Source organism: Bos taurus, chromosome 15 (assembly GCF_002263795.3).
Source record: "Bos taurus isolate L1 Dominette 01449 registration number 42190680 breed Hereford chromosome 15, ARS-UCD2.0, whole genome shotgun sequence".
NCBI lineage: Eukaryota > Metazoa > Chordata > Mammalia > Artiodactyla > Bovidae > Bos > Bos taurus.
This window is the reverse complement of record NC_037342.1, coordinates 32,179,561-32,206,057: the sequence shown is the minus strand read 5'-3', so window position 1 is coordinate 32,206,057 and position 26,497 is coordinate 32,179,561. Positions and strand designations below refer to the sequence as shown.

Genomic DNA, 26,497 nt, shown 5'->3' with positions numbered 1-26,497 from the left:
CAGGGGATCTTCTGAACTCAGGAATCAAACTCGTGCCTTCTGCACTGGCCAATGGATTCTTTACCACTGAGCTACCAGGGAGCCCTCTCTTAGGGCTGCTGCTGCTACTGCTAAATCGCTTCAGTTGTGTCTGACCCTGTGCAACCCCATAGACAGCAGCCCACCAGGCTCCCCCGTCCCTGGGATTCTTCAGGCAAGAACACTGGAGTGGGTTGCCCTTTCCTTCTCCAATGCAGGAAAGTGAAAAGTGAAAGTGAAGTCGCTCAGTCGTGTCCAATTCTTAGCGACCCCATGGACTGCAGCCTACCAGGCTCCTCCGCCCATGGGATTTTCCAGGCAAGAATACTGGACTGGGGTGCCATTGCCTTCTCCGTCTCTTGGGGCAGAGGCCAGCGAACTTTTTAAATTAAGGTTCAGACAGTAAATATCTTAGGCCTTGAAGGTTAGATGGTATGTACCACAATTACTCAGCTCTCTTGTTTGTAGCATAAAAGTAGCCATAGATAACATGTAAACAAATGGGTATAACTTGGTTCTAATAAAACTTTATTTAGAAAAATAGGCAGTGGGCTAGATTTAACCTACAGGCCAACTGTTGGCGAAGGCAGAGAAAAGGAGGAACAAACCAATACAGCAGCCAGGACATGACAGCAAAGAGGAGATACCTATGAGGACCCTGTCTTTGGCGGAAATGGCGGGGCGGCGGGGGGGGGAGCTCCTGCTGAGCTCCACGCACCAGGCCTCGGTTTCCTGCCCCCAAACCAAACCACGTCCAGAATAAGCAAGGTCGCCAGCACGCCTGGCCTGCTCACCAGGTCCTGGTCTGGAGAATCGTACGGGGATTCCCACTTGATGACAGCAGAGGTTTTGCCCATACGGACCACGTGCAGGTGACGGGGAGGAAGCCGGCTATCCGGGATCATCCTCACCACGACATAGTCAGAGGACGGCCCCTGGTAAGGCACCACCACCCGGACCTGAAACAAACACCACACAAACTCACGCAGTGGTCAGCAAACTATTTTTTCCCCAACAAGACAATGACACTTGTACACAATTAAAATTCAAGGCATACAAAAAGATGCAGGGTAAGCCCCACCTACCCCAGATCTCTCGTCCATTTCCCACAGGCAGTACTAGTAATGATTTTACATGCTTCCTTCCAGAAATGTCCAATGCAAATATAAGCACAGATACACAGGGATGGGAGGGTGTGCGTGTAGATACATACATACATACATGTGTGTGCTTATGCATGTGTGTGCATGTATAACTTATTGCCCTTAACTTTTTTACACAAATGGAAAACCATTACACACATAATTATGCTCTTTGGTTCCTTTACTTAATAATACAGCTTGGGAATTTTTCCAAATCAGTACATTTAGTTTGTTGTATTTGTGTTGGATGACTGCCCTGTATTCCATCTCAAAGATAAGCTGTAATACTTTTAATCAGTCTTCTCCCGATAGATGTTTGTTTCAAATCTTTTGTTTTCACAAGTAATAGTAGTCCAAACATGATTTTCCATATACCTTGGCACACATGTAAAAGCATGGCTAAATTCCTAGAAGTGGAATCTGATACAAGCTTTATCTATTCCTGAGACCCATTTACCAAGTTCTCAGTCCTGCACAAGGAGCTGCAGATGGTTAAGTGGCCGTTCATTCTGTGCTTCAAGTAAAAACCTGATGCTTGTGGAGAAGAACTATCCTCTCATCTCTCTCCTTCCCTCCTCCCACCCCCTCACGCTGAACACACACACACGTGCGTGCATGCACACACACACACACACACACACACACACACACACACACGGATCCTGGAATCCGCATCTCCAGCTCCCCAGGTCCTAGGTCTGAGCTTGGAGCCCAGCAATTAAGACATCCTCAAAAAATAAAACATTCCTCTGTGTTCCTGGCATTAGGAAACTTACCAGAAACAAATATTGCTCATCTCCACTGACAAGGACTGTTCTGTTGTGCTGCGAAGTAGTCAAGCTCTTGGGATTGCGATAGAGGTCAAGAAAGGACGTGGCATAGAAGATACCGTAAACCTGGTAAAAGGAGAGATCAGAAAAGGGCACCAGTTCAACGGCCGGTGACCTCACTCCCATGAAAGCCCTGATTTAAGACCCTGGGAACCACTCCACATGAGCGCACAAAGAAGTCTTCACTCGGCATCTATTTCATCAGCGTTTACAGAGAAGGCACCCTGGGCCAGGCAGTGGCTTCCCACCTACGAAGATAAATAAGATGTGGTCTCTGTCCTCAGAGCTCGCTTTCTTGAGTAAAGCCAGGCAAAGAAGAAAAACAGATTTATAAATAACAAGTTGTAAATACGAAACTCCTGGAAGCTATACTAGAAGACTGCACGATAAGCTGGGGAAAAGAGGGAATGACCAAAAGTGGGGACACTCTTCTAGTGCGATGGGGATAGCAAGTGTGCAAGCTGGTCGAGATAGCGTGTGGCGGGAGGGGGGACACTGCCGGCTGCCCAGCAGGTCCCTGTCTTCCCCTCCTCCCGCAGTAGAATCCTGGTTCTTAGTGAGAGTTGCTACCTGGAAACAAGCCTGCATCCCACCTCCCTCCTCCAGGCAGGAGAGGCCAAGTGACAGGGATGCTCACCAAGATGCCAGCAGACACCCTAAGCGGGACCTCAGTGGGGGCTCAGGGAAATGCAGGGAGAGCACGTCTTCCCCCTCCCGCTGCACGGAGTACACAAGGCGATGGGGTCCAGTCCAAGCCCTAGGCTGCAAGGTGGTGCCACAGGCAAGGCTGGCAGGGGACTGGCTGTTGTTGTCGTTCAGTCATTAAGTTGTGTTCAACTTTTGCAACCCCATGGGCTGCAGCACGCCAGGCTTCCCTGTCCTTCACCACCTCCTGGAGTTTGCTCAAACTCATGTCCATTGAGTCAGTGATGCCACCCAACCATCTCATTCTCTGTCGCCCCCCTTCTTCTTTTGCCCTCAATCTTCCTCTCAATCTTTTCCAATGAGTCAGCTCTTTGCATCAGGTGGCCAAAGTATTGGAGCTTCAGCATCAGTCCTTCTAAGGAATATTCAGGGTTAATTTCCTTTAGGATCGACTGGTTTCATCTCCTTGCTGTCCAAAGGACTCTCAAGAGTCTTCTCTGGCACCAAAGTTTGAAAGCATCAATTCTTCAGTGCTCAGCCTTCTTTCTGGTCCAACTCTCACATCCATATAAGAAAAACCACAGCTTTGACTATACAGACCTTTATTAGTAGAGCATGGGAAATGGGTCAAACCATGCTGCTGATATAGAAGCCCTAGATGGCTGAATTCCAAACTCTGAACAACTCATAATTAGGAGGGAAATAAACTGTTGAAAGCCACTCCTGTTCTATGCAGCCATTATTAACCCTAAGTGATATACATGGAGTTTAAAGCAGGAGGTGGGAGTCTGATGGCCCTTGTAGTGGGAAAAGTGAAGGCTGCAAGTGTTTATAACAGGGTAAGTGTAAGGAAGCTTTCTTTGTAAGGTAGAGACAGAGGGCATTTCCTCCACGAGCATATAAGCAGGCAAGACAGGGGACTTGAAAACCGTATAGGTCTGGAGAAGCCCCAGGGGTGCCGGAAACCCATCAGGGATTCTCATTCCCAAATAAACAAATAGGAATGGAGCAGGAATAGGGGAATGAGCAAGCTCAGATGGGACAGCAGAGGGGGACTCAGGGTGCAGGAAGGTCTGACCCTGGAGAGGATGCGCCTGGGGCCACCACGTGATGGGGGCTCCAGCCAAGGGCCAGGAAAGGGGACCCCAGAGCCCAGGGAGCCAGGGTGTAAGAAGGCCACACTTGACAGTGATGGGAACAGCTCTTGTCGGGGAGACAACAACTCTGGGTGAGACTCCAGCATCCACAGTGAGCTGGAGACACGTGGGAGCTGAGGGCTTCATTCAGGGCACTCCATGGGCCCCTGACCCTCAGAAGGCTACCATGAGTGCAAGCAGACTCTCAACATGGAGGAGGCTCCTTCTCCAAGTTCACATGTGATAAGATACCAAAATCAAGTCGCAGACCGGTGCTCTATACACAACACCCCACTGTGCAGATGGCTGGGTGTGACAGGTAGGCAGGCCTGAGTTGGGCACATAAACCAAAGAGGCCCCTCTCTGAGGAGAGTCCGGTTCCAGGTAAAACGGAGCCCTGAGCCTGGCTCTGGGCATCTCATCCCAGTCCCTGCCTCAGAGTGAGGTTCAAGAGCGACAGAAGCGCCCAGACTGTTACTCCAGCCGGACCTGAGCTCTAACTCAGTCTGCTGCTTACTAACCCTTGACTGTGGCCAGTGACCTCACCCCTCCGAGCCGTGGTCTCCTCACTGGTAGAGCAGAAACATTTACCCCACAGAGCTGATAAAAGTAGGAAGTAGGAGATCGCGGGTGGAGGGTGGGCATCGTGCCTGGCACACGGTAGGTGCTCAACAACTCTCACCTCCCCTTCCTTCTTCATGGCTGAGCTCACAGACAATTCCTGGCAAACCTTGGTTCTTTCCCCATGAACCAGTGCTGCCCGCATTGCACAATGGATACGCCCTCAGAAGACAGAGGCCAATTCCTCCTCACCAGCCACTGAGGATTCTTACAGATTTAGTCCCACACACTTTTCCATTTGGAAAACTCAGAAAATGACCCTTCCCTTCAAGATCTTATCAACTAGTTAGGGAGATGAGAGTAGACAGAAGATATCAAATCAGATTCGCAGGGTCTGATGAAACAGGCTGCATGGCACCAACTCTAAGGATTCAGTTCTTAAGGGAAGGAGACCGAGTAGAAGAGCTAGGAGTTGACTGCACAGCAGGTGGGGGAAGGGTTCCAGGCAAGACAGAGCAGAAGCCATGGGGCAGAGGCAGGAGGCGGGTGAAAACAGCCCTGGGAAGGTGTGCCTAAAAGCAAAGGAAGGTGCGCGCTGGGGAGGGTGGGAAGGCAAAACCAGACTCAAAAAGAAGCACGGATCTAATCCCAGTGCATCAGATGCGTTAAAATGAATAAATAAAAGAAACAAAAAGACCCACGTACAAGTGCAGTGGGGGCCCTGGAATGAATAGGGAGGCATGTCTGGGGGGGGGCGGGGTGCCTGAGAAGGCAACCTGTGAGTGGGGGATCCCCCAGGTGGGGAGGGGCGAGAGGAACCCCGGCATGGTCCTCAGGTGCGATAATCATTGTCAAGGCAACTGACTTCTCACCCATCCCCAGGTAAGACCCACCCCCGCTGCAGTGCCTGATCAGGAATGTGACCCCTCTTCATACTCGGCTTAAACAGGGGTTCTTTCTTCTTAGATGCCAGGCCAGGTTGTAGAAAGGGATGTCAGGTGCCTCTGGGAGGCAATCCAGAGCTGACCAAGAGGGTAGCATGTGTTTGGGATAAGGAAACAAAGCAGCGGCCGGGGAAGCCCTGGGGGCGGCCGGTGGTCTAGCGCCAGGCGAGGGTCCATCCTCACTCTGCAGAGGTCATCCGGGCTGACTTACCACATTCCTGGGGCCGGTCCAGGTGCATTCCACTGCCGTCTGATTGATGGCCTTGGCTTTGAGGCTCGGAGCGGGGGGGCGGACACCTCTGGTTGTGACACGCTTGAATGCCAGAGGACTGTCCCCCAGGTCGGTCTTGGCCCAGGCAGAAATCTCGTAGGGCGTATGAGCTGTCAGGTTGCCAACTGGGGAACAGGGACAAAGGGCTGGAGCCGTGGTCTTTATACGCACACTCAATTTTTAAATTAAAAAAATTTTTTTTTCTTTTGCACATGTCTTTATATGTACACAGTATTTTTTTACATTTTTTTTCCCTTTTATCTTTTGACTGTGCCATGCAGCATGTAGGATCTTAGCTCCTCAACCAGGGACCGAACTCTCACCCACTGTGTTGGCAGTGTTGAATCTTAACCTGTGGACCACCAGGGAAGTCCACCTAGTTTTTCAATGTAACCTCTCCATTTAAGTGAGTCTCTCATGTTGTAGGAAGTTTATTATTTTATGAATTCACTCGGCATGCTTTATTAATGAAAATTGCAAATAACACAGCGCATGGGCATGGAAAAATTCCTTTAAAGCTGACCATCTGCGGATATAAAGTGGTACGATCCTTGTGGAGAGCCATTTGGCCTTGTGAGGGTCTTGGAATCCTTCATAACCTTCAATCCAGGTACAAGAGAAGGATCCAAAAATGTGTGCAACCAGGATGTCTGTCACGGTATTTGTTTCAGCAGGAAAAATTGTAATCATCTGACCACCCGACAAGAAGGCAACAATAAGGTGCATCCGTGAAATTCACGTGTATCCACGAACTGTTACACAGCCGCTCTAAGTTGTTCCCAAGAATACATAGTGCGACTAGAAAATTCTGTGATTTAGGGTCAGTAAAAAAGGCAGGAGGTAAAAGTATATGCAGTATATATAAAGAAGTCAATGAGGAGGAAAAATACGAAGTTAGGAGTACTCAAAATTATTAATAAAAGTGGTTTCCCTAGGAAGTGAAATTACAGGAATTCAAAACTTTCATTATACATTTTTTTGTTTTCTAAATTTTCTGTAATAAAGATGTGCCCCTTTCTAAGTCAGGAAAATGTCATCAGAAACTAAAAGAGCAGTGAGCCATAAGAAGGATATGCTTAATGGGAATTTAACATTGTAAATGTAACGTTGCAAATCATTGTTATCATTGTAAATCAACTATATTTCAGTAGAAATAAATATCAAATAGAAAAAAAAAAAGAAAGATATGCTAAGAGGACAGCCTTTGGAGTCAAGAGGACTTGGGTTCAAAGCCTGACTCTATGCCTCATGGTTGCATAAGCCAAGAATGAAGTACTCAGACTCTCCAAGTCCATATCCTTGTTGGTAAGGTAAGATGTAGAATAACAGCACTTACGGTGGCTGGCTGTTGCAGGGAATAAAAAAGAAAATGCTCGTCAACAAGTGCTTTGCATGACCCCTGGCAAGAAGCAGGTCTTTGTGGGTCTCAGGCAATGGCTCGTAGGACTTTTGTCCCTGACTCCACCAGTTTCTCTTGGTGTGATGTGGGGGCAATGAGACTGCAGCCTTCGGAGTTAAGAGATGTGGCTTCCAATCCCGGCTCTGCTGCCTTCTGAGGGAACCACTTGATCCCTGAACCTTATGTCCTGATCCATAAAATGAGGATATCCCGCAGCATCATTTTTGAAGTGTTAGGTTAAAAAACACACACAGAGTGCCTGCCGGGTAAATGCTTGCACAAGCTAAGTGCCCAATGATAGCTTTACTCTTGCATAACCTCCTTGGGCAACCTATGTATGTGTATACATATATTATAGAATACTTGTTAGGATTGGAAGCACTTTGCAAACAGGTTAGAAGGGAAAAGAAGCTCTCATGTCCTTCTCTACATTCACATGCAGCCTTGGCCATTGAAAGTTCTGTCTTAGAAGCAATTAAAATCCTTCCTTTAGCCTATTTTCAGATATGAGGACTTTGAGACTCACTATTTGCACAGATCCAAAAGGAACTGGAACCCCTTCTTCTCTCAGTCTGTTGGCCCATTTGTTCAACAAATATTTACAAAATATAATTAAGCAGCAGCCCTACACCACCTTGTATTAATATCAGCAAAAGAGGAGCAAACCAGAGGAGTAAATAGAGAGGTAACTAATCCTGAGAATTCTCTCTTTGGGGAGGGAAAACATCAACTATAAAAGGTTAATCTGGCTTCTTTCCAGCGTTTCATCCTTTTTAAGCCTCCAACTTCCCTGAAGAGCCATCAGATTAGAAGAGGGATTTGGGGAACCACCCAGTGGATTCCTCACCTGGGCTCAGGAGCCACTGACAGGATCCTCCATGGACAACACGGGCCCACTCAGAACAGCTGCAGAGAAGACCCCTCGCCTTTCCCGGCCCCCAACACGAGCTCTACTGCCAGGAAAGCCTCAGTCTAGCCTTCCTCCTTCCTGCTTACACACCGACTAGCTCCAGGACACTACCTTTCTGCGACGAGACGATCCCTCGGAAGTTCAACGTTCTCTTCTCCTGTCTGTGGGTGTCAAATGACCAGAAGAGGTTCACCACATAGCCATTCACCTGCCAAGAATCAAGAGCCATGTTACATGGGCAGTGCTCACGCACAGACCTCACCAGACATGAAAGGCAGAACTTTTCTGCTGTTCCCTGGGTATCTCCCTTCTTATAAAGGGCTGGTCCTTTGGATCCTTAGACCAGTTCTATTTGTGCTAACACTGAACAATCATACTCCTCCCTACTTCTAAAAATGAATGTGAAACTATTTATAATATAAAATATAGATTCTATTGTGTATTAACATGTATACACACACACACACACACACACACACACACACACACATATATATACACACATATATAGGGTCTTCCCTATAGCTCAAACAGTAAAGAATCTGCCTGCAATGCAGGAGACCTGGGTTCGATCCCTGGGTCAGGAAGGTCCTCTGGCAAAGGGAATGGCAATCCACTCCAGTATTCTTGCCTGGAGAATCCCATGGACAAGGGAGCCTGGTGGGCTACAGCCCGTGGGATAGCAAAGAGTCAGACACAACTGAGCAACTAACAACTAACATACACATATATATATGCAATCTAGAAAAATGTTACTGACGAACCTATTTGCAGGATGGGAACAGGGACGCAGGCATGGAGAATGAGCTTGTGGATACAGGGGCAGAAGGAAAGGACGGGCCAAACATATGCACAGTACAACGTGTACAACAGAAAGCCAGTGGGAAGCTGCTGTACAGCACAGAGAGATTACCTCAGTGCTTTGCAATTACCCAGAGGGGTGGGATGGAAGGAGGGAGGCTCAAGAGAGAGAGGATATATGTACACATATAATTGATTTAAGTTACTGTACAGCAGAAACTAACACAATTATACTCCAATTTTAAAATATTTTTAAATAGATTCAATGAAACAAAAAAAAATTAATGCAAAATAAAAGGACAAGAACCAACTAAAAAGGAAGAAAGAAGAAAATTTGAAAAGGTAATTAGGTTACAGTAATTAATGATCCATCTTGGCTCAGATGGGCGTTCCTCGTGGCTGAGCAGTAAAGAATCCACCTGCCGTGCAGGAGCTGCAGGAGACGTGGGTTCGATCCCTGGGTCAGGAAGATCTCCTAGAGAAGGGCATAGCAACCCACCCCAGTATTCTTGCCAGGAGAATCCCATAGACAAAAGAGCCTGGCAGGCTATAGTCCATAGGATCGAAAAGAGTCGGACACGGCTGAAGCAACTTAGCACACACACACGCATGCATAACTCAGGTAGTCCCTGCAGTCAAGGCCAAGAGGTCACAACAAAGGTGGATTGGTCAGATCTCATGGGCTTCTCCAGGCAAGAATGCTGAAGTGGGTTGCCATTCTCTTTTCCAGGGGATCTTCCTGACCCAGAATCAAATCCAGGTCTCCCACATTGCAGGCAGATTCTTTACCATCTGAGCCATCAGGAAAGCCCCCACTGTCTAACAGAAGCAAATATATCCATGAGTCAGGAAAGACTACCTCTTCTGAGTCCTGAGCTCACAGAAAGATTTGACCTAAAAGTCTTTAAAAATATTAGACAATGACCCAAATTAAAATGTGTTCAAGACCAAAGACTAGAGAGACAGGGTCCACGCAAGGCCATTTCTGGCATCAGCGGTCCCAGAAGCCAAGAGCATTGAGACCACACTGTAGCTCAGTCGATGGCACGAGGACTCTGCAGGCCTTTGGTCCCACCACAACTTCACAGACTGGGACAGATGTGAGGAAAAACAAAGAGGAAAAAACACCATGGAAGGTGAACGGCAACTTGAGAAACCAGGGGACACAGACGACTACGGGGAAGGTGGCCACGCTGATGGACCAAGCGGAGGGGATGAAGGTGCTGGAAGGGGAAGGACGCTGGGTGCACACTGGTGGATATGTGTCCGAGGCATCTGACTCTTCCCTAAGACCCTCTTCCACTGCGGGAACCTCTGCATTAGCGCTCAGCAACCAGGAAATCCAATAAAGCTGAAAATTACAGGGCAAACATATTCTGTTAACACCAACTCTTTATTTGCACTGTAGCTGTGAACCATTTAATTATATGGTTAAAAAGAAAAAAAGGCACCAGGCTGAGGCAGAATAATTACATGGGAAGACTCCAGTTGTTCTTCATGGGGGAAGGAGCCAACCTAGGTGTGGTATTTTAGCTTCGCTGGAACAAGTCATTCTTTTCTCTTAATCTTCCTGTCCTCTGCTCTATCGGTTCCCATGCAAAATAAAGCCCCACCTGACTGCTGGTTTGAAATGTCCACGTTACCTTGATGTCCGTGTCCATGGAGAGAGTAAAGCTTAGAAAATTTTCACCATAGCTGTCAATGCGGATGTCTGGTGTTGGGATCACTGAGAACAAAAAAGGGATCCAAAGAGAGAAACCATGTGATGAAAAGTGAAGAAGGCAGGACTTCACAGTTTTCAACTCAAGGGACAAAGCAATCTTTCAGCTGGGAAAGAAAAGGCTTTGCTTTGGCAGTTCTGACTCTTCTAATGCTTTGACCACTGTTGTCCTGAGGCTGGGGCTGGGTCCACAGTTGCCTGGTGAACACAGAACTATCTCGGCTGGGTCAGCTATCCTGGCAATTAGGTGGAGCAGAAAAGTCCCATTATGTAAATGCCCCAAGTCAGCCCAGCTTCAGCCTGGTTCTGCAAAGTCTGGGGGTCACACTGGGAACCACCTTCACTGGCACCAGTGAAGTCCCAGCGGCCTCAGGTCCTTTTTGAAGGTTGACAGCATGCTAAATCTTAAGTCCTAACTTGTAGACGTATGTGGGACGAAATGGAAAGAATCTGGGCCCTGGAATTCAAATTCCTGTTGAGACACTTAGAAACCGTGTGCCCTGGGGCAAGCTACCTGTCCTTGCTAAACCTAGAGATACCATCTGTACTTGACAGAGATGGCAAAATTCAGTAAAATAATATGTGTCTTGATACTCAAAGTTCCCTTTCTCGTTTTCTGGTAAAGTCCCACCCACGACAGATTAAAGACCTGATGAGATACTGGCATCCTCATAAAGACCAGAGCTTGGGACGTCCCTGGTGGTCCAGTGGTTAAGAATCTGCCTTGCAATGCAGGGGATGTGGGTTCAATTCTGGTCGGGGAACTAAGACTCCACATGCCACGGAGCAACTAAGCCACACACTACAACTAGGGAATCTGTGCGCCCCAACAGAACATCCTATACGCCACAATTAAGACTCCATGCTGCCTAATTAATTAATCTAATTTAAAAAAAATGCCAGAGCTCAGCCTGGGAGCTAAGGGGGCAGGGAAAGGGTAGCAGAGAGAAAAGGGTTCCTCTTGGCTCAAGTGAATAGCACCACACTGGTCATTTTGAATGTCTACCCACCAGAAACCCAACAGTGTCCCACAGGTGTAAGCTAAGAGGGCTTGATGGGGTCAGCTTCATCAGAATATAATATTCAAATGGATTAGATTCTCAGCACATATGCCTTTTATATTAGCAAGGCAAGAAAGACCCAAAGGAGTAGCTAAGACTTGGTGGCAAAGAGATGGTTCAAACATTACAGGAGTCTCTCTAGATGTTCAATAAAAGTGGGCTTGAGGAAAACACAGCATGCAGAAGAAGAAAGGGTATTAGGAGTTGCAGGCAGCCAGCTCAGAGCAAAATAGTTCAGGTGCTGCTATAAACCTGACCTGGGTTATAATCATAGTGGTGGGAGTTACAGCACAATCCTTGCCAAGTCCCAGTGTCCTCAGCTACCAAATGAGTATAAGAATACTCACTGGGTTGATAAGGATTCGGAGAGATTAATTCCTATAAAAACAACCTGCAAGGTGCTTGCTGCAGTGCTCAAAATATGGTGGCTGTTGTTACCATTAACCCATCGTGTCCACTATGACGGTGGTCATTCTGGGTGACGCTCCTGCTGTTTCAAATCCCATCTTCTTACATTACTAGGACCCGAGGTCACAGACAGATCATAACACACGCTTTTTGACTCTGCACACAGTTGCCTTCTAACCAATACACGTATGACGAGTTGAGATTCATCCTAAAGATCACTGTTGTTGCTGTTTAATTGCTAAGTCATGTCCAACTCTTTGCGACCCCGTGGACTTGTAGCCCCCCAGGCTCCTCTATCCATGGGATTTCCCAGGCAAGAACACTGGAGTGGATTGTTATTTCCTTCTCCAGGAGATCTTCCCGACCCGGGGATCGAACCCAGGTCTCCTGAGAGAAGTAACCAACCTCCAACCACTGAGATTTTCAAATGCAGGTGTGAACTGTGATGAGGAATTCAAGATGCTACCTGTTTTTCTGATGACTTTCCAATGTCCCTCCTTTTCAGTAGGTATGGTCAGTATGTTCTGACTGATTGTAGAGGAAAATAATACCACAATCAAAACTCTAGGGGAGGAGCTTCTTTGGTGGCTCAGTGGTAAACAATCTACCTGCCAATGCAGGAGAACAGGGGTTCGATCCCACATGCTGCAGAACAACTAAGCCACAGCTATTGAGCCTGTGCTCAAGAGCCCATGAGCTGCAACAATGGAAGCCCATGTACCCTAGAGCCCATTCTCTGCAACAAGAAGATATTGCAATGAGAAGCCCAAGCACAGCACTATAGAGTAGTCTTTGCTTGCTGCAACCAGAGAAAAACCCTTGCACCAACAAAGACCCAGCACAGCCAAAAATCACTAAAAACAAAACAAAACACAACTCTAAGGAAGTGTGAACTCAACACACATTTTCCAACATGTACAATCTCCCTGCTTCACGGACTGGCTGACTTCATGAAGTTCAGCTTGGCCCCTGCACTGATCTGAACCACCCCATGTTTTTAAAGGCAACCAGACAGTGATTCTTCAAGACCCAGAGCCTATTTCTCACAGACTCAGGTTAAAGCAAAATCCCCTGATCACATTCCTGGTGGCATTTCCAGCTTTTGCACCCGCCCGCCAATCCAGAAACGAAAGTGCCAAGGCTAGGATCAGGAAGATGAGCTGGTGTGTCTCCCACTGAGTGCCAGAGCCTTCCGTTCACTTGCTTCAATTCACTCACTCATCCGTGACTTCATTGGCTCCTACTCCACACCGAGGATGGGGTGGCGGCACATGTGAGGCACGCATGCCCAGTGAGGAGCCCCGCCCAGAAGGCAGGCCCTGCAGCGGTTCAGGGCTCAGGTTCTGGAGTAAGCAGATCAGGTTCCAACCACAGCTCTATGTGCAAATGACACAACCTTTCCACTCCCTTATCTGTCCTTATAGTTGTTCTGAGGGCTCAATGAGATAAGCTGGTATATGCAGAGCAGCTGGCATGACAGCCTTCCACGTCCATGACTTTGATCAGCTCTAGAGATAGAAAAACAGAAGCTGCCACCTATGTGTTGTTGCTGGCTTCCCCAGGGCAGTAACGAGTGTAGGCATGGCACTCTCTTACAAGAGAGTATATGGGGTACTCTCTTACCCCACAGACGACATGGACGAAACCATCTTTTATCTTGGCTGAGAAAGGAGGACTCCTTATGTCACGGATACTCTGCAGAGAAGCAGAGTCAGGCGTGGCGGCCTTCAGAAATCCACCTGTATGCTTTGGCTACAACAGATGCCCAGTTCTATATAGGAGGACAGAGAAGGCAATGGCACCCCACTCCAGTACTCTTGCCTGGAAAATCCCATGGGCGGAGGAGACTGGTGAGCTGCAGTCCATGGGGTTGCTAAGAGTCGGACATGACTGAGAGACTTCACTTTCACTTTTCACTTTCCTGCACTGGAGAAGGAAATGGCAACCCACTCCAGTGTTCTTGCCTGGAGAATCCCAGGGATGGGGGAGCCTGGTGGGCTATAGGGTCGCACAGAGTCGGACACGACTGAAGTGACTTAGCATCGCATAGCATATAGGAGGAGGAATGATCAACAGTCCCCCCAGAAAGACTTCATGTCTAAAGCATTGCGGAGACACCCAGAGAAGTTCACCTGTTGTGGGGAGGGAGGCTGTGTGAACTATTCTGATCTACGCATCTTCATCTGCCAGTCACACAGAGTTTTTTCTAAGGGTTTCTAGCTTCTCTAAATCTGCAAATGCTGGAATCATTTACCTTGTCCTTTTATGGTGGTAATGGATTTAGAATCGCTCCAATTTCCTATTCCACGACTGGTCACCGCAGCCACCTTTCAAATCAGAGTGTGAATTAGTATGAAATAAAGGCAACATGCCACACAGCGAGAATCCCAAGTGGGCAAAAGGGGTGAGGCTTTGGCAATATGGGTGGAAGAAATACACACAGAGGGATGCAAGACAGTCTGAGGCGCCTGCAAGGGAAATAAGACGGGGAAAGAGAGCACAGGAGGGAACCTGGGGAAAGGGAATTGGGACAAAGCTGAATTTATGAAATTTCTGTTGATTGACAGGTGTCAAAGTTTTTGTAAAGGGCAGGGGTGTGAGAGGGAGTGCGTGCGTGCGTGTGTGCATGCGTATGTCCACATATATGCATAACCATACACAGGTATGAGACTCTCAGTGTAAGGGAGCTTGCGAATGCACTCAGTGGTCTCCAAACATGTTTTGCACCAACTCCTTTTTCTACTGAAGATGTTGACAATCTATTTCATAAGAACTCCAGAAGATCATTTCATACATGCCACTTATCACAGCTCTGTCTCTCCCTGCAGCTAAAGATAAGCAGAAAAGAGGTGGGTGCAAAATTGGAACTGGAACGCTAGCAGAATATCTGGGTTAATAGCAGGGAGAACTGCATTAATAATCAATTCTCAGCTATTTGAGTGAAGGCTGATTTGAGGCCTCGATTTGAGAGACTAAAAGAAAACGAGCTCCCAGAGCAAGGGGCGGGGTATTGAGCAGACCACTAGTCAGCACCTCGTCAAAGAAGGCATGGAGTTCTCATGAAAGTGCAACCATCTCCCCATGTTCCCAGGCCACCCAGCCAGACGGCTGAAACGTGTGCGGACACTCACTCTGACCGTGTACTGAGTGTTGACCAGTAGGTTCTTTATTTCTGTAAAGTTGCTAAGAGCTCTCTGGGAAGCCCACATCTTGGAACCACTCCTGCTGTATTCTACCTGAAGAGAGAGAAAAATAAAAATAAAAATACTATACCATGAACAGGTACCAAAGGTCTGGGCATCGTAACACCTTATAAAAAGGCATAAGGAGAGAGGGGAAGGTGGGATGCAAAGTGTCCCAGCGGATGGATGATTATAAGGCGGTACCAAACTGAGTCCACATCACACAGAACATGATTCTGCTCCAGGAGACCCAGCCATCTCCCATGCTCACCCACACGCACTGCCCACTCCTGGGAGGAACTTACGATGTACTCCCGAATGAGGCCGTGGGTATGGACGGGAGGGGCCCAGTGGCCCATGATCACTCCTTCTACTTCCCTGTGGAGCGACAGCTGGAGGCTCTGAGGGGCGTCTGGCACTGGAAAAAGAAGCCATGTGGGGTTAAAATCCATCTGCATCCTTGTCAACTGGAGGAACTTCCCTGAGCTTAAAACACACACGAGAAAGCATCCAGGGCCAGCGTGGGACCTGAGCACCAGAAAGGGGTGTTAGCTTGGTCTTCCCGCTGATGGAACATCTTTCCTCCCTGCTGTCCACCCGTCAGACCAACAATGGTTCAGAGAGTCTGACATAGGCTGGGGGGCTCCTAAGGGCTGCAGGATGGAATCACCTGGGCAGGTTACGTCAGCACTGGCCTGGGGCTTCCAGGCTGAGATTTTGATTCTCACAGGTAGCTGCCCTGAACGCTCATATTTACATATGTGTGCGTGGGTGCTAAGTTGGTTTAGTTGTGTCTGACTCTTTGCGACCCTATGGATTGTAGCTGCTGTCCATGGAATACTCCATGCAAGAGGACTGGAGTGGGTTGCCATGCCCTCCTCCAGGGGATCTTTCTGACCCAGGGACCGAAGCCACATCTCTTATGTCTCCTGTATTGGCAGGAGGGTTCTTTACCACTAGTGCCACCTGGGAAGTTCATTTATGTGTGTGTGTGTGTGTGTGTGTGTGTGTGTACACAGAGATACATATATATACATATATATTTTATATGTATATACACATACATATACATGTATTTTTTAGATCCTTTTCCTCTATAGATTATTACATTATACAAAGTATATTTCCCTGTACTATGCAGTAGGTCCTTGTTGTCTATCTGTTTTGTAGTGTCTATCTGTTATAGTAATAGTGTCTGTTAATCCCAACCTCCTAATTTATTATTCATAAGTTGATAAGTCATAAGTCATTAAGTCAGGTCAGACTCTTTGTGACCCCGTGGACTGCAGCATGCCAGACTTCCCTGTCCTTCACTATCTCCTAGAGTTTCTTATACCCTTAATTTATCAGTTCAGTCGCTCAGTCGCGTCCGACGCTTTGCGACCCCATGAATTGCAGCACGCCAGGCCTCCCTGTCCGTCACCAACTCCAATTCCCCAGTTGGGTTTCTATGTTTGTGTGTCTATTTCCGTTTTGTAAATAAGTTCATTTGTACCAGTTTTCTCTTTTCCACACATAAGCATTATCACGTGACATTAGTCTTTCTGTCTGGCGGCCTTCACGTAGTAAGCACGTCCTCCCTTCCTGGCCAGACCACCTTCCGGATCTCCTTCCCTGGCCTGGACTCCTTCAAGGGGCCCTGTGTCCTTTTACTGATGAGCAGCATTAGAAACCTGGACTGAGTGACAGGCGTGCTCAACACTATCCAAGTTTTTTCAGCCTTCCCAGTTGAGGAAACAAGGAAATGCATGCTTACACTAACTTGTGCAGATACATATACCTATAAGGATTTTATGTGTAACCACACGCATGCACATACAGATAAACATGAGTTCACATTAACATCTCCGAATGTAAACACGGTTCTGACGGCAACTGAGAATGAAAAGTTCACAAAACCTGGGGAGCAAAGGTCATGGGAACAAGTGCAGTCACCCAACGTCAACTACTGTGAAGGAGGAAGCAGGGAACTCTCTAACCCTCGAGCTTCAGTAAATTTCTTTATAGTGTGCCCCAAATACTTCTGACATGCTTCATGTGTTAATGATGCTGATCTCCTAAGCACTAAATACTGGGAAATACCTAGAGATGGAAGGCAGAGACAGAAATTAGATAAGAAATGCAAAAGAGGGCAGGGATGGGGAGATCAAATTAACTTCCTAAGAGAGAAAAACATTATGCATGGTGATCGGTTTGTAATTATACAAATATCGAATCACTATGTCGTACATTTGGAACCAACACAGTGTTGTGGGTCAATTGTACTTCAATTAAAAAAAAATTGTGTTAAGATGTCAAAAACAAATGTACAGTTACGAAAGGGGAAAGGGATCAAGGGATAAATGAGGGTTTGGGGATTAACAGATATACACTGCTCTCTATAAAATGGCTTCCCAAGTGTCCCTAGTCATAAAAGACCCGCCTGCCAAAGCAGGAGACATAAGGGACGCGTGTTCAATCCCTGGATCGGGAAGATTCCCTGAAGAAGGAAATGGCTACCCACTCCAGTATTCTTGCCTGGGAAACCCCATGGACAGACGAGCCTGGGGGGCTACAGTCCAGGTGGTCACAAAGAGTTGGGCATAGTTGAAGCAATAAACAACAAGGACCTACTGTATAGCACTGGGGACTATATTCAAGATCTTATAATAACCTATAATAGAAACGAATCTGAAAAAGAAGAGAGAGAGATCCATGCATAACTCAATCACTCTGCTATGTACCTACCTAAAACACTATATATCAACTATACTTCAAAAACCAGGATGGTGTTTTTTAAAAAAATTACATGCTATAATAAGGAGAGTGGCTCAGCCAGGACTATAAACTTAGGCACATAGACGGCACATGTAGTGACGTTGCTCTGCCCCTGAGCATCCTGGGAAACTGAAAATCCACAGAAGTGCTTGTCCCTGTGGCACTCACATCCTTCGGGAGTCCTCAGGGTCACGAGGTCGTTGGTACTGTGCACCTTGCTCAGACACTGGACCTGGACTTTGACCTGATATGTGGTGTCTGGCTTCAAGACTTTCAATACTGTGCTCGTTTTATTGCTGTGGGTCTCCAGGGTATTCCATATGCTCTCTCCAACCACCCTGGCCAAGAGAACAAAGACAGCATTGCATCAACGCAGCATGGGGTGGCCAAGATGTCTGAACCTGTCAACGGAGTTGCTTGGTGCACACACAAGAGTTTATGGAATACCCGGTGGCAATAAAAACATCATTTTCTTCTCCCGTGGCAAAGAAGGGACCCACCTGTAGTAGACGTTATACACACAAGAAGCAGAGGGCATCTTCTTGGGCCGTATCCAGGTCAAAGTTACATCCCCAGAGAAGTCTGCTGTCCACTGAAGATTCTGTATTTTGTATACATTTAATTCCTCTAGAGAGAGAAAAGGGGGGAAAAGCAAGTGATATCTTACAAATCTCTGCATGTCAAAGGACATGGGGTTCCTTGGTTTCAGGCAGACCTACTGGGCTCTGCATGGTCTGGTCACATCATCTTAAAACACCCCAGAAAAAAAAAAAAGAGTTCAAACCTTCCTATCCACCCTTCCCCAGGGTCTCCTAAATTTCCAGTTGTGATATTTCTCCTTGCATTTCACCTCCTTGTCTGCACTGAGACAAACCTGATTCTCTGTTAACAGAGAATACCACAAATCCAAGGACACTGTCATGGCGGGATCCGTGACTGCTAGAGACTGAGATGCTTATGTGCCCCAGAATCCATATGCTGATGCCTCAACCCCAATGTGATGGTACTAGGAGGCGGGTTCTCGGGAGGTGACTAGGTCCTAAGGACAGAGCCCTAGTGAATGAGGCTAGTGTTTTCATAAAAGAGACCCCAGAGCACTTCCTTCCACCATGGGACAACACGGAGAACACGGCTGTCTGTGGACCAACAGGTGGGCCCTCACCCGACACCGATCTACTGGGCTTCAGTCTCAGACTTTCCAGCCTCCAGAACTGTGAGAGATAAGCTTCTGTTGCTTTCATGCCACCCAGTCAGTGGTGTTCTGTGATAACAGCCCCCAAAAGATTGCTAAATGCATTTCAGACAGAAGGATGGAGTTCACCCCACCGCAAAGCCTGAGGCACTGCAGGAGCAAAAATGCCTCAACGCGAGGTGGTGATGGGCTAGTCACTCAGTGGTGTCCAACTCTTTGAGACCCTGTGGACCACAGCCCGCCAGGCTCCTCTGTCTGTGGAATTCTCCAGAAAAGAATACTGGAGTGGGTTGCCATGCCCTCCTCCAGGGAATCTTCCCAACCCAGGGATCGAACCTGTGTATCCTGCATTGCAGAGGTTGATTTTTTATTGTCCGAGCCACCAGAGAAGCCCACCAACACAAGGACTAAAGCAAAAAAAACAAAATGAAAACCCCAGTCTCGACCAGCATCTCCCTGAGAGGGGCAAGGTGAGCTGGAAGCCGTATCAGAGGTGGGACTGGCCTCCTCTGGAGCTCCAACAGTGAGCGAGAATCTTGGCATGTTCAGACTGAGGCAAAGCTCGAAGAGGTTCTGCCCTCGGCATGCCCAGCGGGGTGGAGGATGAGCCAGGGGTCCTGGGGGGCCACACTCACCACTGCAGGCATGCTCATCACTCTCGTCCGAGCAGTCCAGGAAGCCGTCGCAGCGCTCAGAGAGCATGATGCAGGCCTCACCGTCCTGGCACTGGAACTCCAGGGCCGTGCAGGTCAGCGTGCTGTGCGTGGCTGCAACACGTGAGGGTCCACAGTCACAAAAGCGTTCCCAGGTTCTGGGAAAGGGAACTCATCAACTAGCGCTCCCCGCCCCATGCAAATATGCACACGATGCGCCATGACTCTACCCATACGCAAAGGAAGCCAAACAGACCACTAAACCAGGGTGGTGATCCAGCAGCAGAGAGTCTACTAACAACGGGTCTTTATAGCCTTCTGGGGAACTTGTGAAGCACAGAGATTTGCTCCAAATACTGAGGCAGAAACACAGCACTGGGCACGTGCAGGATTTACAAGCTCCTCAGTGATTCCTCAGAACTGGCCAGCCCTGAGAACTTCTGCTCTAGAACTAGATAATCCTGTTTTCTGGCTGAGGCACTGCACCCACTTCTGAAAACCACATTTCATTGGCAGGCAGATTCTTTACCACTGAGCCACCAGGGAAGCCCTTAGAAAAGGTTTTAGAACCACTAGTGAACACCCTCAGAAGCCCAAGATGGGATTCATCCACCCATTTATCTATCTATCCATCCATCCATTGAACTTTTAGGGAGGTTCTATCATGAATCAGATACTGTTTAAGATGCTAAGGATATGGTGATACCTGAAACAAAGGACCTACCCTCACAGAGCTTACTGAGAGAAATAGCAAACAAGTAAACAAACAAATACATTATTTTAGACAGTGACAGGACTACAAAGAAACACACTGAGAGTAACTGGAAGAGACTGACGGGGATATTATACAGGAGAGTCAGGGAAGGACTCTATGCTCAGAGGGGACTGTTATGGAAAATACCAAGAGCCCCATCACAGAATTACCACCCCTCCACTTGCTAAGAACGTGGTAAAATATAATCAAAAAACAGATAACAGTCAAGCTGAAAGATGTCTGACGTTTCTTTAGGAAACATCTCAATATTTACAAAGGAAGAAAACATGGATTTTAGAAACTGGGAATAAGGTTGTCTGAAAATGCTTAAACTGGTTCTTAAACAGATGATTAATGGGCACTTAAAACAGAATGTGGTAGCCTTCAGGAGTGCTAATCTCATTTCCTTTGTTGATGGGGTTATCCGATTAACGGATTGAGGAAAATTGTAGATAGAGCACATCTTGATTTGAAGCCCCTTAACCAAGCGATTTTCTTATGTACAAGACAGATTTGAAACAGGCAAAAGATATTTATTTCAAGAACACCCATTAATGAATTAATCTCACCCAAGAGGAAGGTCCTATTTCATTTCCTCTTTGTTAATTACGGTTAATGTTCTTACCGTACTTATCTGGCTCAGATGTTCCTACTATGATTTTGATGAGTGTTGGATCAACCTGCCCTGTTATCTGAATGTCCCAAAGGTGCACTTTGTTCAGTCTTTTCATGTAAATGCAGGATTTTATGCTAATCCCCATTTAATTTCTGTGTTGTTTTGGAGTATTCCTCCTTACAAGAACTTTCCACATGGTTATGATGAGAAGATCACAGTTTTGTACAAAGAAAATACTAAGTAAATGCTCCAATCTGCTGCGGACGAGGTGACCCTCTTTGAAGCTTAACTTTCCTATCTCTAAAATGGAGGCATAAGGCCAGAATTTATTAATATGAGACCCAAAGCACAAGCACGAGCTGTCCTGCTCTCCTGGAGCCTCCCCAGGGGCAGACGGCCCTGCCGACCACTCACGGCAGTTGGCCTCGTCCTGGCCATCCTGGCAATCCTGGTGGCCGTCACAGCGCCTCCAGTTGGGGATACACTTCTTCGGTTGACGGCACTCGAATTCAAACCGGTCGCACCGCCCGAGCTGGGTAGGCGTGGAGGCAGCAGTCACATTGGCTAGAAGAAAAGGTTTTTAAAATTCACTTTTTTAATACTGAGGCCAGCAACAGCGACCTGTTAGATGTGCTGGGGATGTCGGTGCTCTGGGAATTTCGATGGGAACCCAAACAGACATGTGAGCTCTGGCGAAGATGGCAGATTGATAAGACACGAGCATCTCACCCTGCTTCTCTCCTGGGAAGCCCCTGATGGAGACAAAAGCAACAGAACCTTGGAAACTGGGAAGCTGACAGACAGGGCTGAGTGGCTAGAGACTTCAGAGAAGAGAGGACTCTATCCCAGGCTGTCACGGGAGAAAGCTAAGCTCCATTAAGACCAACTTCACAGAATCTGCAAACAGACTGGAAAATGGTATCCTTTGGCCAGGAGAGAAAAGGGTGAAAATTATATAAGGGAGCCATTGAAAGATGTTAAAGCAGCCGTGAGACTCCCCACTCCCCCGCCTCCCTATCCCCACAAGACAATCAGTCAACCTGTCATTCACATGGGGAGCTCATGGGCTCCAGGCAGAAATTCTGATTCTGCATTTTTTTAAACATAGGAAAAATATATATAAATACATAAGATATTCTACACTTTTTAGAAACTACCCAAGTGATTCCCTACAGGTGCTCTACATGCTGTAACGCAAGACATAGTGATGACATATTGGCATCCCATGCTTCTGTCTGCCCTGATGGACAGTGGGCTTCACAGAAGGCAAGAAGGGGACAACATCAAGGTGGACAGGGCACAAGTTCTGCTGGAGGAATCTAAGTAAACAAGAGGCAGGTCTGTCCACAGCAAGTGAGGAGCCCAGCGTACGGAAGCGATAAGTCATGGCAAGCACAAAGGGTCTGCTGCTGCTGCTGCTGCTGAGTCACTTCAGTTGTGTCTGACTCTGTGTGACCCCACAGACAGCAGCCCACCAGGCTCCCCCGTCCCTGGGATTCTCCAGGCAAGAACACTGGAATGGGTTGCCATTTCCCTCTCCAATGCATGAAAGTGAAAAGTGAAAGTGAAGTCGCTCAGTCGTGTCCGACCCTCAGCGACCCCATGGACTGCAGCCTACCAGGCTCCTCCATCCATGGGATTTTCCAGGCAAGAGTACTGGAGTGGGGTGTCATTGCTTTCTCTGACAAAGGGTCTAACAGGGCTCAAACAGGGCCTTGAAAATAGGACTCAAGGGTTAGGGTCTATCTTCTGGACAAGAGGACAAGCATAAACCAGTGATGAGCCTTTTAAAAAGTTACTTTTTTTTTTTTTAAAGATTTTTTGATATGGACCATTTTTAAAGTCTTTATGGAATTATTACAGTATTGCTTCTGTTTTTTACGTTTTGGTTTGGTTTTTGGCCACAAAGCATGTAGGATCTTAGCTCCCCAACTAGGGATTGAACCTGAGCCCCCTGCATTGGAAGGTGAAGTCTTAACCAGTGGACTGCCAGGGAAATCCCACCACTCACGATTTTAAACAGAGAAGAGATGGGATGAAAACAGTCTTAAAGGATCTAGGAATTTGCTGAAAAGAATTATATAAACCGCGGCAAGTGATGATCTATTCTCTTATTATAATTGACTCTGAAATGGAAACCTGTTGGGAAAAAGACACAGTTCTGCCTGCAGTTACCGGGGCGCCTTGACGAGGGTCTCAGGGTTTATCCCGGCTTCCAGCAACAAGGTGAAAGCACAGACCTCCAGGTACCTTGCCATGTTCAGCCACTAGATGGCACTGCTTACCCTTCTTTTAATAGGATGGCTGCCAACTAGCAAACCAGAGATTTAGCAGAGTTTAGTACAGAGACCTTCCCTACAATCCCCACGGTAACCTCCTGGGAGAGGAAGCAGCCACGGTGGTCAGCCAGGTACGGAGGGCAGTGAGGGAAGATGACTTCTGAGTGCCCAGGGATCTCCCTGTTCTGGAGGTGAGAAGGAGCCTGGCCACAGAGCAGAGTCCCCCAGGGCAGGGCACTGCCCTGGGCCACCCAGGGTGCAGCCTCAAAGGTCCTCTCCTTGAAGCAGGTGCCCGGGTCAGGACTGGGGCCATACTTACCAGGCGAGGGGCAGGCCTCCTCGTCCGAGCCGTCTATACAGTCTCGATATCCGTCGCACACCCAGCTGTCCATCACGCAGGCCCCACTGCTGCAGCGGTAGTAATTGGGCAGACACGTGGAGGGCCCGGGAGTGGGGGAGGGAAGAATATGTGAATCTGAGGAAAACACCAAACAAGGACACCCAAAATGTTACAGGAAGCTTGAGCTCAGACCCCGACGTGTCCCAGACCAGGATGATGTCCCAGGTTTAGCTGCACAGCTGGGGGGCAGTGGGGTGGGAGGCTGTGTGCCAGGACTGCTCTGAGCAGTGGCTCATCTAAGAATCACGTGTGGAGGGGTGTCAAGACACACTGTTCCCTTCCCTTCTGTGGAGCAGATTCACCTCACCTATTATATTTGCCCTGGGCTAGTATTCAGATGCGTTTGCTTCTGCAGGGCCTTGTGCAGGCTGGTGCAAAGATGGGAGAATTGATTCCTATCCAGGTTAAACCAGTTCTGGTTCACTCAACCCCAACCACCTCAAGAGCAGCTCAGGGACAAGAACACCAAAAAGGAAAGGGACAGTCCTGTGTGGCCCCTCGGCATGTATCACGTACACATGTGCGCATCATGGCTCAGGCGTCACCCAGAGTGCCTGTTACACTGCGGGACACACTGCAGGAGGGAGGCTCGGGTGGGGTCAGAGGCTGCTGTTCTAACAAGGAGCTGTGGGTCTGCAGCCCAAACTCACGGGACCAGTCTCTCAAGTGCCCACTGTGCCCTGGAAAGAACAACCCTGGGAACAGGAGAGGCCAACTGTGCCGATTTCACAATGGGAGGGCGAGAGAAAACAACTCAGTTACCCGCCCGACCCACCCACCCAAAATCACTGCCTAAGCCAGACGCTGAGGAAGACAGGTGAGTTCTATGTGGTCTGGGTGGCGGGGCCGTCCCCAACCCTCACCTCCGCAGTCCTTCTCGTCAGACCAGTCCCCGCAGTCGTTCTCCCGGTCACATTTCCACCTGTTGGGGATGCAGTGCCCGTTCTCGCACTGGAACTGGAAGTAGCGGGAGCATGTGGGGGCCTCCGTGGGGTTTTCTGGGGGATGAACCGCAGGGTCAGTTGTATGGCCTGCACGGCGTGAACACAGGCCTCCAAGGACCCACAGGCTCCTCACCCAAGCCCCAGGGCAGCCCGCGTGACCCTCCCAGAGGACAAGGCAGCTTCCCGGACTGGAGGGAGACCAAGAGCATATCCACAAACTGGACAAAACCTTGCCTCCCTGGACCCGAGGTCATATTCTCTGACCTATGCTTCTACATCTTGCAAATGACACCCGAGTGGGTTTTTAATATTTATCCTTTTATTATTTTACTTATTTCTGTGTCTGCACCAGGTCTTAGTTGCAGCACATGGGATCTTATGGTTCTAATCTTATGCAAACTCTTAGTTGAGGCATGTGGGACCCAGTTCCCTGACCAGGGATGGAACCTGGGCCCCCTGCATTGGGAGCAGAGTCTTAGCCACTGGACCACCAGGGAAGTCCTGATACCCAAGTATGAATTTTGATAGTCTACTGAAGGAATGCCCTAACTGTTGATGATAACCCATTAGTAACAATGATTCCATCATGCTGTGACATCTGTAACATTTAGGGGGTGGGGGGGAAATATACTCCAAAATATTTACCATAACTCCTCTACCATATTCCTTATACACAATGTCAACTTCCTAACTGGAGAAAGAAAACAGAATAAATACACCCTAACGTCTGCTGGTGGAGAAGGAAATGGCAACCCACTCCAGTATTCTTGCCCAGAATATCCCACAGACAGAGGAGGCTGGTGGGCTACAGTCCATGGGGTTGCTAAGAGTTGGGCATGACTCAGTGACTAAACCAACCAACCAATCTCTGCTAGGGGGTAGGTTCTCACTTTAAGACTCAATTTGTTACATGCAGATTCAAGACCTGGAAGGAACTATGGCTGAAGAGGGAGAAGACAAAGCCAAGCACCATGTGACCTGGAGCCTGGGATGCCCGGGGGCAGAGCTGAGGTCTCCTTACCACAGTTGGCTTCGTCGGAGTCATCGCCGCAGTCATCCATCCCATCACATTTCCAGATCAAACTGATGCACACTCCGTTCTGACACTGGAAGCTGAACTCGTCACACACCTTGTGGAACTCGGGGTCTCGGGCTAGGGAAGGAACCAACATACATAAGTCCAGGTTACTCCCACACTGGAGAGCTCAACGCGGCACTGTTGTTTGGAAACAAGAGGCAAGAACAAAGGCCCTCCACCAAGAGATGGCCCGGCTGGAGGATTCCTCGAAAGCCCCCGGCAACTCAGACTGCAACAACATCTGCAGATAAGGTCTTTGAAGGGGTAATTAAGCTAACATGAGGTCATTACATTAGGATGGAGCCCTAATCTAACAGGACTGGTGTTCTCATAAGGAGAGTAAGTGAAGACACAGACAGAGGATGGCCGTCTACAAGCCAAGGAGAGGCGCCTCAGAGGAAACCAACCCTGCCGACACTTTAACCCCTGATCTGCAGCCCCCAGAACTGTTAAGAGATTAAGCCCCCCTGGGCTGTGGTCCTCTGTTTGGGCAGCCTGAGCAGACTGATGCAAGTCCCTACTATCATGCAGGCAGGGCAGTCTTGGGGACAGGGCTGTAGCCGTGAACGAGACAAGGACCGGCTCTCGGGCACCAGCTGGGGAGGCCGGCTAAAATAACTCCAGTGTGCAGAGTGGAGGTGAGCGGGGCACAGACACTGCGGCAAGGTGAGGGGCCACTTCGGGGCACAAGAAAGGCTGCGAAGGAGGTGACACGTGGGCCAAGACCACGGTCGACCTTGACCCCGCCCCCCTGAGCTGTGCACCAACGACTAACAAGCAAGCTTCCAAAGCAGCC

General features: G+C 48.2%; 1 protein-coding gene across 2 annotated transcripts in view; it reads right to left on the bottom strand.

The window, feature by feature from the left end:
* Positions 1-26,497, bottom strand: part of SORL1 (sortilin related receptor 1) — a 169,617-nt gene that overhangs the window by 13,970 nt on the left and 129,150 nt on the right. For both annotated transcript variants that reach the window (NM_001192757.2, XM_059874783.1), the window contains exons 29-43: positions 25,645-25,776; positions 24,543-24,677; positions 23,599-23,754; positions 21,415-21,564; positions 19,613-19,744; positions 18,286-18,412; positions 17,954-18,123; positions 15,334-15,446; positions 14,978-15,082; positions 14,101-14,173; positions 10,301-10,383; positions 7,968-8,064; positions 5,488-5,672; positions 1,937-2,056; positions 813-977 (exon numbers count right to left, since the gene is read on the bottom strand). In NM_001192757.2, the coding sequence (NP_001179686.2) occupies positions 813-977; positions 1,937-2,056; positions 5,488-5,672; positions 7,968-8,064; positions 10,301-10,383; positions 14,101-14,173; positions 14,978-15,082; positions 15,334-15,446; positions 17,954-18,123; positions 18,286-18,412; positions 19,613-19,744; positions 21,415-21,564; positions 23,599-23,754; positions 24,543-24,677; positions 25,645-25,776 (1,943 nt within the window). The remainder of the gene's footprint in view (positions 1-812; positions 978-1,936; positions 2,057-5,487; positions 5,673-7,967; positions 8,065-10,300; positions 10,384-14,100; positions 14,174-14,977; positions 15,083-15,333; positions 15,447-17,953; positions 18,124-18,285; positions 18,413-19,612; positions 19,745-21,414; positions 21,565-23,598; positions 23,755-24,542; positions 24,678-25,644; positions 25,777-26,497) is intronic.